Source organism: Notolepis coatsorum (genome assembly GCF_963971535.1).
Source record: "Notolepis coatsorum genome assembly, chromosome: 3".
Lineage (NCBI taxonomy): Eukaryota > Metazoa > Chordata > Actinopteri > Aulopiformes > Paralepididae > Notolepis > Notolepis coatsorum.
Window position 1 is genome coordinate 26,952,301 of NC_140167.1, and position 15,742 is coordinate 26,968,042.

A 15,742-nucleotide genomic window follows, 5' to 3' on the forward strand; every position below is an offset into this window, starting at 1 on the left:
GAACAGCTAACCGAAAGCTAGCTTTAACGTTACCTTGGCTAAAGTTGGGGCTATTCATAATCCAGCAATAATGGCTGCAGACCTGCAAGCAAAGTACAGCAAGTTGGCAAAGGAGTATTCCAACGTAAATCACATTTTCACCAGTAAAGTTACAGTACCGGTAGCTCATGCTAGCTAACCTAGCTCACGTTAACGTCGTCAGTGATCGACCACCTCGCGTACACAATTAATGACATGTTGCGGACAGCCATATCGGTGACAATGTTTAGCTTTTAGTGCCAAATGATAAGAGTCTGAGGCGGAGTCTCAAAAGAGAATGTTGAATATTTATTGTGCAAAAATCACAACAGATCCTCTGCTACTTAAACGGAGCCTTGTGGAATCAAGTGCAGCAACGAATAATGTCCGTGTGGAACTAATGTGCCAACAACCTTTCCGTGGGTGAACTCATTGAGATAGTTTTCAATTACTGATACTAATACTAATCTATACAATCACCTGTTGTTGAATAAATACCATTACGTTATAGTTATTACTAAAAAACAGTATATATAAAACAGTAGCTGTATAAAAAATTTAAAATAAGTTTTATAATTTATATAATTTTATTTTAATTTAATTTTTTTTAATGTATGCACTGGTATCGGATCAGTATCGGTAGGTATCGTAATCGGAAAGGAAAAAATTGTATCGGAACATCTCTAAGAATGCATTGTATAAAATCACTAGGGACTCTTTCAGGAACTCAGTGTGTTTGCACCGTGGGGACCAGGGTCTACGCAGAGGTTCCGGGAGATTATGTCACCCCCAAAAGAAGTCACAGCATTTCATTTCAAGAGACACTTTCAAAAAGCCGAAGCAGAAACCTTTTTTTTGTTAATTTACCTAAGCTATGCATAAAAAATATTCCCTGCCAGAGCTTGGCATCAACCCCATATTCTACACCAGTGTTGGTGCATCTCTAATGACACAATGTAGATCATTGGTGCCACTAGGCCAAGAAACTGCTAATGAAGAGGCAGAACATTGGAATGATTTATCACTAGGTTGGATAAATTCAGCAACTAGTAACAGGATGATGATGTGCACTATACTACTGCACTGTATACCATGATGATGAGCAACATCAGAGGCTGAACACAGAGCACATAACCTATGACAGGGTGACCAATCCATAGGGCTGACCTTCGATTTTTTTTTGGAATTCGAAGCTTCTGGGCCGAGATTCAATTTTAATTCGAAGCTTCGAAATAAAATAAAAATGTATTAATTTAATTTAATTTCTTTTTGATTTGATTTGATTTGAAGTCTTTATTTCAAACATGCAATGAATACAACAAACAATAACAAAAAGCAAAACAACTCAATCTGCATGTTCGAAAAGGAGTAGGAAGTAGTATACACTTATTTAATCCTACCCCTTTTCCACTACCCAAATGAGCGTACTATTTTAAACATAAAAAAGAAGAAAAAAAATATATATATATGCAAAACAAAAACTATATATGTATAAAAGAAAAGAAAATAGAAAACTAAATAAAAATGTAAACACCTGTGAATATCAAGTCCCTTCCTCATCCCTGTACCTTGAACATAATTTCCTTATACATCACAGTTTGAATTGTCTCATGTTTGGACATTGCTTTAGCACCACATTTAAAAAATTATGTTGTGAGAACTTGTACAGCACTTTGTTCAACTTTGTCAGTGCTGTAAAGTTTAAACCTTTTTAAATCTTAGACAAACAAAACACTTTGCTTTCATGAAATATTGTAAGCAGTCATTTGAGGCTTTATAAAAGCAGCACAATGAACACAAATCTGTCAGTGCCGAGTCCGACCTCATCTTAAATAACAAACAGCATTGCTTGTTGTAGTTAACAAAGAGAGGCAGAGTTGATTTAGCAAAAAAAAAAAAATCATATTCGAATCCCATGCCCATCGAACGAAGCTTCGAAGTATTTAAGCCAGCCCTACCAATCCACCACCAAAACATTTAGAGCTTGGATCAATCACCAATATATGATTTAGTGGAAGGAGCTGGATTAAACAGAGTTGGCATTTGTTAATGTCCACTATAGCCTACCTATCTAACTGTCATGCTGTTCTTGCCAACCCACTTCCTGCACCTATGATTCTCACCTCTTCGAGTGGCTCACCCAAATGACTCTTTTGCCTCGCCTCCCTATTTCACAGCAAAGCTTAATCACACTTTCAAAAAACTGCTGAGCTTTTAGTCGATCCTAATCGGATGCTTAGAGAGGTTTACGAAGGGTTGACGATGTGCCAGCCAAACGGTTCCAAGACATGACTGGCCAGGATGCAGTGGGGGAATTAGGCGATGTGGGGGAGGGGGCGTGGGCTGTATTCATAATAGTACTTAAAACAAGACCCTGCCTGCCAACGCCAATAACTTCCCCTCCACAATGAGGTTGCGTTTCTCACACACACACACTGGGAAATTTGAAAACGCCTTAAGCAAACGTTTATTTCCTAAGGAATTCTAAATCTTGCTAGCATTTTCGAATGGATTACTTACCAGGAAGCAAGCTCACCCTAGTAATGGCCGTTAGGTTTGTGTATGTGTGGGTGTTGTTGACACGTGTGGTCTGCCTTGTTACAGACGTAGGACGTGATCACCGTGGCTGTGGCAGAAACTGAACTACCTCAACCAATCGCAGCATACAGATGCTTCTGCCTACCTAACGCTGCAAATGACAGGTTAGTCAGAAAAGCCACAGTCACAGGCCCACTTCCTTCCTGGGCTTGTACACACAAACACACAGACACACAACACATAGTCGACACACACACACACAGGACATGTGGTTAATGTTTAACACTTGGATCGCCATGGTTCAAATTCATAATTTACCATCCCTAGCCAGCTCTATTTGTCTATGGAGAAGTTCCCCTTCTTTGCAGGGCTATAACTTTTTAAATTCTATTGCTAAATTAAATAGATCAGTTAGTATAGAATACATTAGAAAATAACGCTGGATCTTACCATATCTTCCTCGCGCCGTTGGACGATCAGCGTGGAGTAGACAGTTTTCGATTATGGGATGTTGATCCTGATGAACCATTTCCAGGTTGTATAATATTATATACGTCCAAATAACGTTGTTTATTGAGTTAGGGCGAGCGATTGATTATCCAGTGTGTTGAGATGGAGTCCGGCTACCGATCGCGAGTGCCCGGACGGATTATGGATGAGCACTTCCTGTTTGGCGCGCCGCTCCCTCTTGGCCGATCTGCCGATCGGCCACCAGATGGCGCTCTCGAACCGTTAGACAGTTGAGTGGAGCTCACCAGTACATCTCATGTCTCCGGAGGAGAAATATGATTTCGATCACAGATTTTTGAATTATTGATATCAAAGACGAGTTACGGCGTCTTCGGCAGAATGAGCATGGCGAGGAATGACGTCTAAACACGTCATCGGCGATTAAAGTGTTAAGAGATGCCTAGATTTTTGTATTGAGAACAATGGGCCAAACAAAAGAAGAGGATCTGCACAACTCGTCTCGGACGAAACTCAAATGAATAACGCAAAGGAGAGGTTCTAATAACAACAAGCATACGTGTCTGAACAACATGAAAACATGCTGGGAGATAAAACATTTGAGCTTGGACTGTGGTGTGTGTTGGGACTCCTTGTGACTTCCTGGCACGTCTCGACAGATTCCACACGGCAAGACTTTTTTTGTTCACATTTCTTTACACAAAAAGACAGTTCAACAAACATGGCCCTTCAATCCGACATCCATCAACAGCTACACGTCACAGACACACTCAAAACAGTCTAGTCCCTCGAAGACCAATGTGAATCCCATTTCGCAGGATCTCTGTTTCATTCATCACAGAGACCCGTCAAAAGCCATAGTATTCGTCCCCTTTCTCTCCGTCCAACACAAAGCATCTCGAGTCTAGGGGCTAATTTTCTCAAAACACACACAAACACGCGCTGCTTCTCTGAACACCACTTCAAAGTTTAACATCTCTCATGAGCTGAGTGAACTCTTTATGAGGCGCGGGGGAGAGAGCGGGCAACATGCAACACCACCACGGCGCATGCGCGTCTGGGGGAGCCGGGTACAGAGAATAATAAACAGATCAAAGCCTGCTGGTTGCTAACGGCACTTGCCGTACAGCTGACTGAGCATCCCTCAGATGATGGAGGATGTGGTGGAGAGATAATGAATAAGGATTAAGAAATACATCTTTCTAGCAAACCGCTCGGTGCACCTCGCTGCTCTCTCCACACTCTCTGCTCTCTCCACACTCTCTGCTCTCTCCACACTCTCTGCTCTCTCTGCTCTCCACACTCTGCTCTCTCCACACTCTCTGCTCTCTCCACACTCTCTGCTCTCTCCACACTCTCTGCTCTCTCCACACTCTCTGCTCTCTCCACTCTCTCTGCTCTCTCCACTCTCTCCTCTCTCTGCTCTCTCCTCTCTGCTCTCTCCTCTCTCTGCTCTCTTCACTCTCTCTGCTCTCTCCACACTCTCTGCTCTCTCTCCACACTCTCTGCTCTCTCTCCACACTCTCTGCTCTCTCTGCTCTCTCCACTCTCTGCTCTCTACACTCTCTGCTCTCTCTCCACACTATCTGCTCTCTCTGCTCTCTCCACTCTGCTCTCTCCACTCTCTCCTCTCTCTGCTCTCTCCTCTCTCTGCTCTCTCCTCTCTGCTCTCTTCACTCTCTCCACACTCTCTGCTCTCTCTCCACACTCTCTGCTCTCTCTGCTCTCTCCACTCTCTGCTCTCTACACTCTCTGCTCTCTCTCCACACTATCTGCTCTCTCTGCTCTCTCCACTCTGCTCTCTCCACTCTCTCCTCTCTCTGCTCTCTCCTCTCTGCTCTCTTCACTCTCTCTGCTCTCTCCACACTCTCTGCTCTCTCTCCACACTCTCTGCTCTCTCTGCTCTCTCCACTCTCTGCTCTCTACACTCTCTGCTCTCTCTCCACACTATCTGCTCTCTCTGCTCTCTCCACTCTGCTCTCTCCACTCTCCACACTCTCTGCTCTCTCCACTCTCTGCTCTCTCCACTCTCTGCTCTCTCCACTCTCTCTGCTCTCTCCACACTCTCTGCTCTCTCCACACTCTCTGCTCTCTCTCCACACTCTCTCCACACTCTCTGCTCTCTCTCCACTCTCTCTGCTCTCTCTCCACACTCTCTCCACACTCTCTGCTCTCTCTCCACACTCTCTGCTCTCTGCTCTCTCCACTCTCCTCTCTCTCCACTCTCTGCTCTCTCCACACTCTCTGCTCTCTCCACTCTCCTCTCTCTCCACTCTCTGCTCTCTCCACACTCCTGCTCTCTCCACACTCTCTGCTCTCTCCACTCTCTCCACTCTCTGCTCTCTCCACACTCTCTGCTCTCTCCACACTCTCTGCTCTCTCTCCACTCTCTGCTCTCTCCACACTCTCTGCTCTCTCCACACTCTCTGCTCTCTCCACTCTCTGCTCTCTCCACACTCTCTGCTCTCTCTCCACTCTCTGCTCTCTCCACACTCTCTGCTCTCTCCACACTCTCTGCTCTCTCCACACTCTCTGCTCTCTCCACACTCTCTGCTCTCTCCACACTCTCCGCTCTCTCCACTCTCTCCACTCTCTCCACACTCTCTGCTCTCTCCACACTCTCTGCTCTCTCTCCACTCTCTGCTCTCTCCACACTCTCTGCTCTCTCCACACTCTCTGCTCTTTCCACACTCTCTGCTCTCTCCACACTCTCTGCTCTCTCCACACTCTCTGCTCTCTCCACACTCTCTGCTCTCTCCACTCTCTCCACTCTCTGCTCTCTCCACACTCTCTGCTCTCTCCACACTCTCTGCTCTCTCCACTAGGGATGACCCCCGGACCCCGGTTCTAAACGGGAACCGGTACTATATTAGAAAATACCAGAGTATTTATAAGCTCCGACGTCATCGGTACTGCTATCGATACTCTAGAGAAATTATTATTATTATTTAAAAGTTGCGAACGATCTCTCCTCACGTCTCTGCACGAGAAGCGAGCCGCAGCGAGTCATTATTATACACACACTCCTCGCGAGTCACGATAGTCATATACACATACGGGTACTTCTTAACGAAGGTGCTGTCTCCGCGCTGCACACAGACAGCTCTGCCTCTGCATGCACTGAGTCGTGATGGCGGATAGAGCGAAGCGGTCGAAAGTATGGATATACTTTACAAGAGTCGATGCCGACAACGCATGTTGCCACAAGTGCAACAAAACATTTGCCAGTAAGGGTGGCAATACGAGCAATTTATCAAAACATCTGTTGGCAAAACATGATATTAGTGTGCAGAAATGCGCCGTATTCGACTGCCTTGCGCGCAGTGTTCCATCTGCATCCACGTCCACTGCAGCCGGTAAGCTAATAATAACGAATTATTACAAATAGGCTAATAAACAAAGTTTATTAGCTACAAATACTACAATCTAAAAACGTTTTATAGATCATCAAGCTGAGGCGTCAGCCACCATGTCCCAGCCCAGTGCTCCCAGGGCCACCACACATCCTTTCTACCTCCACCACCCAAAGTCCTTTCTCCCTAGCAGCTAGAGGAAGGATGACAGCGGATAGGGTGAACGAGTGTCACAGGGCTGTGACAAAGTTTGTTGTCAAAGGCCTGCACCCGTTCTCTACAGTGGAGTCCAAGGACTTTAGGTAACAACTAATCATTCAGTGTATATCGTTTTTTTTGTATACATTGTTGTCTAACTTGTCTGTTGTTGTTGTTATAAGTTATTATTGAAGCAGCTATTCCCACCACTCCACACAAATTTACAATAATTCTTTAACACATTAGTGCCACGCCCCTTCCGGGAAGTGCATCTGGCCTTGCCGCCCAATGACCCCATGTAAACGTTCACCTTGTTTGTAGAGCTAAACCTATATTTTATATTATAGCTATGGGTCTAATAACACCGTTGATTGTCAGTGAGTTGCTTCCAGTCAACGTGCAAAAAACTGATTATTTTTTCATCCGTACATTTCCATTTTGAATATTAATATAGTTTGGGTGCTTCTTGAGTAATTCCAGGAAAAAGACACGGAAATAGCGTTTTTTGTGGAATCCACTTATCACGTTGACATTTTTCGCCTGATTATCGAATCTTCCTGAAATCAACGCTAGATTATCATTATTATGTCTCCTCGTGCATACATGAAGTGGGCCCTGGAGCGCGGCCCCCCCCCATCATGCACCCAACGGTAAACAGTCACACACAGCACACACAGATAGCTTCAATCGCGTGAGAAAGAAATATAAGATCGACGCAAGATTGGATATATAGAGTCCTTACCTGGTCTCTGATGTAATGCAAAAAAGATTATCCAATTATCTGATCGCCATTCCAGTTATCCACAGCGATCCCGTCTCCGACGTTATTGGGCATTGCACATGAACGGGCAGGGGCGGGGTCAGTTGTCCAAGCCATCCCTACAAGCGCGTGTTTTGCCGGAGTGTTTAGGACCCGCCCCCACGCCGCAGCTCGGTAGAGAAAAGAAACTACATAGTTTCTAATGGAGTGCAATAGCGGCCGAAGGCGTTAGAGGGCGGTATAAGACCGTCTGCCAGCTCAGACACATTCCGTACAGCATGCACAAGGTGCCCCGCTGAATTATGAATGGCAATAGCGAATAAAAGAAATACCGTGAGGAAAAAGGTAGATCTACGTTTCCGGCACTCAAACGTCGGGCGACAGAAACGTAGTTCTACGTTAACGGCACCCAAAGGGTTAACTTGATCCATGTGCTGTGGAGAAGACCGAGAGGAGACACACACACTGTGCAAGTAATGGATTAGCTATTTTCCATTGTGCCGACAGCCAGCAGAGGAGAGCAGACTCTACTAATCGAAACGCATTATATGGTTAATGACAACAGGAGCCGATGTGCTGCAGGGCCACCGTCCCATAAACGTCTCCTTTCAGCTGACGGGCGCCAGTTGGGAAGAAAAGGAGCGAGGGGGACGGTGCAGGACGACCCGGCGGCCAGCCTGAGGACATGGGACGGAGAACTGTCCTCTGTAGTCATAACAAACGGAGGACAGACGCACGCGCCGGGGGGGGGGGGGGGGTTCTGGCTCTGCTGGCAGGCTAGGGTGCAGGAAATTAAGCGCTGGGAGGGAGGGAGGGTATCGCCAGGAAGCATCTGGCATCCTCCAGGTGGACGTCCACGTTCCAAGTGGTCGCCAGCCAGGGCCTTCTTCACTTTCATCTCTATCCGCCGTGACTTTATGAACTGTCCTATAGAAAGGAGGTGGGGCCTCTTATTGACGCCCCCCCCCCCCCCAGTAGGCCGGCCCTTTGGTCACAGGTTGTCGGTATCTCTGCTGAGGTCATAACGCACTGAAAGATGGAAGTAGTCCAGAGGTCAGGTCTCGACAGACCTGGTACCATAATGCATGGGATCCCCCCCCCCCCCCGGGCCAGATGTTACAGGCATACAAGAAAGCAAACAGGGGGAGGTTTGGGTTACAGAGAACTACAGGACGTCCTGAACAGATATTGGCAAAAGACACCAGTCACTGTAACATAGTTTGCGCATTGTGCTCTGGCATGACTCTAAAACCCTTCACCCTGATAAAACACCGGCTGATTGAGCAACAAAACTCATGACGGAGCAGGATTGTTATCAACCTAAGAGCTCTCGTGTTACTAGAGGAATAGAGAGAGTGATTAGTCAAGTAGTAGCAGAAAGAGAGAGAGAGACTGTGAGCTCTTGTGAGACAAGCCAGCAGCGACAGCACTCGGGTCAGCGTGTCTCTGCGCGTCCCATCGTATACTTCAGCCACAGAGCGGCGATTTTTAGGACGTCCGGGAGAAGGGATACGGAGAGGAGGAGGACGAGTGACGCGGACGCAGCGGCGTGAGCGGGGCATCCCGTCTGGTGGCGATTACAGGGTCGTTCTGCCACGTGGGAGGAGGCAGGCAGGCAGGGGGCTCCCGTGGGGATCCTGGGACTGCTTCGGTGATTAAGATGATATATGCAGCAGCACATGTAGATAAGCAGATGCGGTGCGAGGCCGACATTCATACAGGCTCCACGGCAGAAAAGAACGTCACCAAGATCGCATGTATCAACAACACAAATTTCAATGGTTACAAATGGTTGAGCTGTTGTAGGCTCTGAGATCCGGTACTTGGGGGGGGGGGGGGGGTCACTGATGTGTAATATGCCTGGGTAGTATTGTGGTGTGTGACTTATATAGTTTGAAGTCACCCACCATGACAAGTTTCCACTTTGTCAGCACAATGTACCATCAGGGCTGGGTACCAACGGTCTGTACTTTTTTTTGTCACGGGCCAACCGAAATATGTTACAACATTCTGGGCCAAAGTTCACCGAAAGTCAATGCTGATGATTCATTTTGCACATGATCTCACACACATCCAAAAACTGCACACATGTATGCATTTAGTTTGGGGTTATTGAGAGTAAATGAGTTTTAATATGGCCACCAGACAGTGATGTCATCAGGGACATTGAAACCTTGTGTTGTGTCAGTTACACTGACACCAGTTCACTGGTGGGCATATTCAAACTCATTCACTCAATAACTGTCAAACTAAATGAATGTTTGCAAAACTGTTATTTTTGGATGTGTGTGAGATTATGTGCAAAATAAATCAGCATTGTTTTTTTGTTTTGTTTTTATGATGTTTTTCTCCCCGTCCAACTTAGTTGCCGTGCCAATTCCCCCCCTCCCCTACCTGGCTGCTGTATGCATGTTCTCCTACAAGTCGGTACAAGGGCGTCCCGAAGCCGACCGCACGCTTCCTCCGATGCGTGTGGCGACTGCCAGTGACGTCTTTTCACTTGGCTGCGAGGACTCTTCAAGTTTCAAGTTCAAGTTTCTAGTTTCTTTAATAGTTGTCATACAGAAGTACAGAATACTTTTATAAAAAATGCTTCTTACTGTTACGCTCCAGAGACTGTGCTAGACAAGATAAGTATGAAATAAAATAGTATAGGATGTAAAATAGAAGTAAAAATAGAGGTCACAGTGTTCAGTATAGACATATGTACAATGTTCGATGCAGAATAGAAGTAACTGAGTTACCATACAATATACAATGCAATGTACTAATATACAATACTATATAGTGCAAAGCAGAAATGGGATGAGGTACAATTTAGGTACAGTGAAGTGTAACACGTGGGAGGGTATGAACGACCAGCCAAGCTGGTAGCAACGCCGAGAGCTGGGCTCGAACCCAGCATCTCCTGCGTTGGTGACGAGCGCAATCTCCACTACACCACCTGACCGCCCTTGTTTTTGTTTTTTTAAAGTGCCCATTTAACGGTAAATCTCACATAGTCTTTCATCGAATCACACCATCTGATCTAAAAACCTCAAATTAACGATTGCCGATTGGCTTTCCAAGTAACTACAAGCTAATTGTCACAGGCAGGCAGGGGAAAACAAACTGGTCCTTAGTGTGCACTTCTTGGAAAGTTCACTTGAGATAAGTTACACACAGTGTCAGAGAAACGGGAACAGGCAACACCTTGATCCCAGCGAAGTGCTTCCTAGTACAGTGAAGAGGTGCATTCATTGTGTTGGATTGCAAGATCAATAGCAACGACAAAAAGTGTTTGACCTGAAGATCGCTCAGCCAGGTGCTAGAGGAACACCTGCTTCCATTAGCATGCAAACTGGGGTAAACGGACATGGCTTATGCGAGCGGGAATCCGAAGAGGAAATTGGCAGTCTAGTATGCTCCTAAAGAATAATTCCATTGGTAAACAAACTGTTTGGAGCTAAAATAGGCAGATAAAGTTATTGCTCATCTTAAAAGTTACTTTTAGCATAACTAAAGCCAAGTTTGACCACAGTCATCCTCCACAACAACATCCTCCTCCTCCCAGCCTTCTACAACACCTCCACCCGACCCCTCCACTTACTGGGACTCTATGTTGTTGGCTATGAAAAACGCTCCAATACCCGAATCCACAATCATCCGATGTCTGGAAGTGGACCCATGGGGCATGGTCCATTCGACCTTAATAAACGGACGTTGGACGGCCACCGGTCCATAACCGCATTCGATAGAAGAATAAGTCTTTATTTGTCATGCAGATTAACACACATGCGAGATGGGAGACCCACAGGAACACACTATAATGTTGCGTGGTGCAGTCTGTGACATCACGCTCGCTGCGGCGATCCCATCTAGAAAGAAACGTATAGATGTATTTTTGACGGTATTGAAAATCATACAGACGGGATTTTTAAATACCCTGGTATACCGCAATACCTCCCAAGCCTACAATGAATTAGGAAATAAGTTATATGTGACACTGAGCACCCAGGGGAATGTGTTCTGTGGATAAGGACTGTCTGGCACTAACACTAGCTGGCCCATGCATTGGCGAGATTCGATCGTCATTGCAATTCCAACATAGGCAGATGTGCCAGGGAGCTCCGGCTGAGTGTTTAGAACGGGGATCAAAGGATCTAAAAACGAGATAGTACGTTTTTGGCACTCAAGCGCTGGCGGCGGGCGAAACACAAGATACTACATTTTTGGCGCCTAATGAGTTAAAGGGTACCGGTACCAACAAGCACAGATCCTGTTCAGGCCCAAGGTGCCCCGCGTTCCATCAACTTTAATTCGATTGTATTGCCATTGTACAAAGTATAGGTAAAATTCAAATTGGACTTGCGAGCTCCCAAGAGCACAATGCAAACCGGTATCAAATAATAAACCCTCTAGACTCGAGGCCATGAAGAATTGATGACTGAGTGACGGATGTCCTGACCTGAAAACGGCACTTGATGCCCCTGGCTGTGCAGTGGGAACATTTTCAAAGCGTTACCTAACCCTGTACAACACAACATAATGTTGAATGTGACAGGGCACCTCTTGCAAGTACCACATACAACATGCACAGGCATGATGAATGATGCATGGGTGGAGATGGGGCAAATTAACATAGAAGAGCCACACCTTTCCAAAGCAGGGCCGCACAACAGCTTCCGTCATGGGTAGCCCCAGGCGCAACACAAAGTGTGTCACTCACGATTAGGATGAATGTACACATTGTATAAATTCCTAGGATTTTCAAGCAGATTATCTCAAAGCACAAAGGCAGTTGCTCATAATCCCAAAACCAGTGTAATTGAGCTCAATGTGTGATTAAGTGATCTTAAGGTGAACGGGGGGCACTGGGGGTACAGCGAGCGAGAGAGAAACGCCCTTGTTGCGATGATGCAACTGACCAAACACTCATGCAACAGATATGGAGGAACCCTAACCATTTCACTACCACCACACTACAAAAGGTTAACCTTTAACCGTCTATAGTGTGTTAGTGAAAGGGTTAGCCTTCTGTAGTGTGGTAGTGAAAGGTTAACCTCCTGTGGCGTGTGGTAGTGAAAGCGTAACACATTGTAGTGTGGTAGTGAAAGGGTTAGCCTTCTGTAGTGTGGTAGTGAAAGGCTAACCTCCTGTGGTAGTGAAAGGTTAACCTCCTGTGGCGTGTGGTAATGAAAGCGTAACACATTGTAGTGTGGTAGTGAAAGGGTTAATAAAGTGTCAGTCATACTTACTCAAAGGTGAAGAAGAGTCCACAAGTGAGGAGGATCAGGATCAGGGTGAGGTAGAATACCCCCGTCTGTCTGGCCATCATAATCCTGCCATTACAGTAAAACTTATTCCGTCCTGGGAAGGACTCCCACTTCCTCTTCTTCGGGGTCCTCTTCTTGTAAGGGGTCTCCATGGGGGTGGAGCTGCGAGTGCTGATCTGGCTGTACTCGCACTCTCTCATGGACTCAGACACCCCGAGATGCATCAACCTCCACTGAAATCCCCACGGCTGAGTAGGTCCAGGGGGGAGAGGGTCCTTCTGTAATGAATGAATGAAAACGTTATTAACAGATTGCAGAATGGGTACAATACAGTACAGCTCAATACACACAATTGTTAAGGGGATGCAGACCAGAGAAAGACGTTTGTCTTGTTTACATCAGGGTCCCCCATTTTCAATTCATAGTGACATTTATGACATACACAACATACATGACATTTATGGCATAGGGACATACAGGTATATAGTCCTTCTGCAATGACAAATTGTACAGTTGAGTACAGACGGCAAACAATAGCCTGCATCTTCACTCATGCTCGTCCATGCTGCCAAACGGCTATGGTTTTAGACCCATTTAAACCGAAGAAAAGTTTTAATTGAATATTAAAGGTTAGCTGAGTTGACCGGCTCCAGCATTACATTATCAGACACACACAACATAATGACAATGTTTGCTACCAGCAAACAAACTTGGTGAAACTAAATGTATACATATAACACACCAGAGTTAGATATTAACTAGCGATTAGTAAACAACTTTAAGTGGAAGTTGTCATACAGCCAGCCAGGTTAACAACACAAAGCTAACCCACTAGCTTCTTGGTTAGCAGCAGCAAGCCACCTGACTGACTAGTCTAGCAGCCATCGGGGAGGAAAAGGGGAAGCGGTGCAGCTGACTCAAGAAGAAGCTAGCGTCGTTAGCAAGCTGGTTAAAAGCCAAGTTAATATATATATATATTATTAGCTTGCTAGCTAGAGAGGCTAACTTGTTATGTTACCTATCATCGCTAACGTGGCGTCAACCGCCGTGTGTCGCTTGTGTTCTGGGTTATTATCTTGACTTGAGTCACAGCAGCTCAAACACCATTGAACTACTCAACTCCTCTGGACTCCACTGCTGCTGTAACGATCATATGGCAAACATGTAGAATGTGTTTCTCTAGTAAAGCTACCCGCTACCGCATACCATTAAACAACAACAGCACCGGTGTGTGTGTGTGTGTAGCGGTGCATCCAGTGCCTGGGGCTGCAGGGTCGAAGCGCTGCTCTCACCGCGGGCACAGGAGTCGTCGTGCTGGGCTGCTGTTGTCACGTAGCGTCCGTTCGTTCTTATCCAGGTTTGTTGGGAGCCGAGGTCAAAACAAAGAACACCATCTTCTTCGAAGTTAAAGCGTTGAGAGTTGGTCGTTCGAGGCTACAATACAAACCCCCCACTTGGACTTGACAGAGGGGTGTCCGTAGTACTAGTCAGATCTGGAGAGGGAGAGAGAGCACGGCGGGGTTCTTCTCAGAGGAGCTCCGGTAGCATCCTGGCTGCTGCTGCTGCTGGCGCGGCACAACAACACGAAACAAGACCAAGGATCGTTTCAGAAAAACAGTTTCCCAAAGACAAACGTTGTTGGCTGTCCCCATAAATCTCCACCATTCTGCCACGTACTCAAAAGGAAAAAGTTGCAACGTTACCCACCCGGAGCGGGCTGCGAGTCGGCGAGAGCCCTCCGTTCAGATATCCACGCTGCTGCTGCAACCCCTCGCAAACAACAAACGTCAACATCAGAGCAGCAGTCACAACCCCTCCTCCACAGCTCCTCCCACTCCTCCTCCGCTCCTCCCACTCCTCCTCAGCTCCTCCCACTCCTCCACAGCTCCTCCCACTCCTCCACAGCTCCTCCCACTCATCCTCAGCTCCTCCCACTCCTCCACAGCTCCTCCAACTCCTCCTCCGCTCCTCCCACTCCTCCACAGCTCCTCCCACTCCTCCTCAGCTTATCCCACTCCTCCTCAGCTCCTCCCACACTCCTCCACAGCTCCTCCCACTCCTCCGCTCATCCCACTCCTCCACAGCTCCTCCCACTCCTCCTCAGCTCCTCCCACTCCTCCACAGCTCCTCCCACTCCTCCACAGCTCCTCCCACTCCTCAACAGCCCATCCCACTCATCCACAGCTCCTCCCACTCCTCCACAGCGCCTCGCACTCCTCCACAGCTCCTCCCACTCCTCCACAGCTCATCCCACTCCTCCACAGCTCCTCCCACTCCTCCAGTCAGCTCCACCCACTCCTCCACAGGGGGTGAAGTCACTCAAGAGGGGGGAATACATTGAGGACCTTTTTTTTTAGAGCGTTCCCTTGTCTGAAACATTGAAGAAACCTATAAGAAACATTAAACGTCACCACCAGGATAGGCGACTGGCTAATAAGGACATTGATTGATTGATTGATTGATTGATTGATTGATTGATTGATTGATTGATTGATTGATTGATTGAAAACTTTATTAACAGATTGCAGAATGGGTACAATTGCAGCCCGGGTAGGGATTCACATTATTTTACGGCTGTGGGTAGGGCGTTCCACATACTTGATTGATTGATTGAAAACTTTATTAACAGATTGCAGAATGGGTACAGTACAGTACAGCTCAATACACTGTACACCTGTACAAGCAAAACTGTACATTGGAATATTGACAAAACCATACTTGGTCATTTGCTGTACATTGGAGGGGGTTGGGTTAGGACATTTACAGGGGCCAGTTTCGAATTGCAGTCTCCCGTAGGTGTTCTTTGAGAGTGGTTTTGAAAGTGGGTAGTGATTCACATTCCTTTACAGCTTTGGGTAGGGTGTTCCACCTTGATGTGGCATAATTGCTAAACGTGTTTAGTCCCTTGTTTGAGCCGAATCTGGGTTTAACATGATTTGTGGAGCTCCCTCTGGTGTGTGATCGTGGTATTCACTGACCTTTGGGAAGTATTTTGGCATGTACATGGGTACCTTGGTCGTGTAGTGTATCTTGTAGACCAGGCCCATTGCAAGTTGCTGTACTCTGTCGTCTACTCTAAGCCATCCTAGGTTGTCAAAATGGGCAGGGGTGAGGTGGGTTTTAGGAGTAAGGTCAAGTAGTAGTCTGACCAG

General features: G+C 46.6%; 1 protein-coding gene across 3 annotated transcripts in view; it reads right to left on the reverse strand.

Annotated features, from left to right (window-relative positions):
• The window catches only part of LOC311224961 (palmitoyltransferase ZDHHC14-like), a 149,817-nt gene extending 135,464 nt beyond the window's left edge, over nucleotides 1–14,353 (reverse strand). For 2 of the 3 annotated variants that reach the window (XM_084310127.1, XM_084310125.1), the window contains exons 1-2: nucleotides 13,883–14,353; nucleotides 12,573–12,868 (exon numbers count right to left, since the gene is read on the reverse strand). In XM_084310127.1, the coding sequence (XP_084166253.1) occupies nucleotides 12,573–12,814 (242 nt within the window). In that variant the 5' untranslated portion in view covers nucleotides 12,815–12,868; nucleotides 13,883–14,353. The remainder of the gene's footprint in view (nucleotides 1–12,572; nucleotides 12,869–13,882) is intronic. The other variant, XM_084310126.1, reaches the window with a different exon arrangement.
• Nucleotides 14,354–15,742: the final 1,389 nt, after the last annotated feature.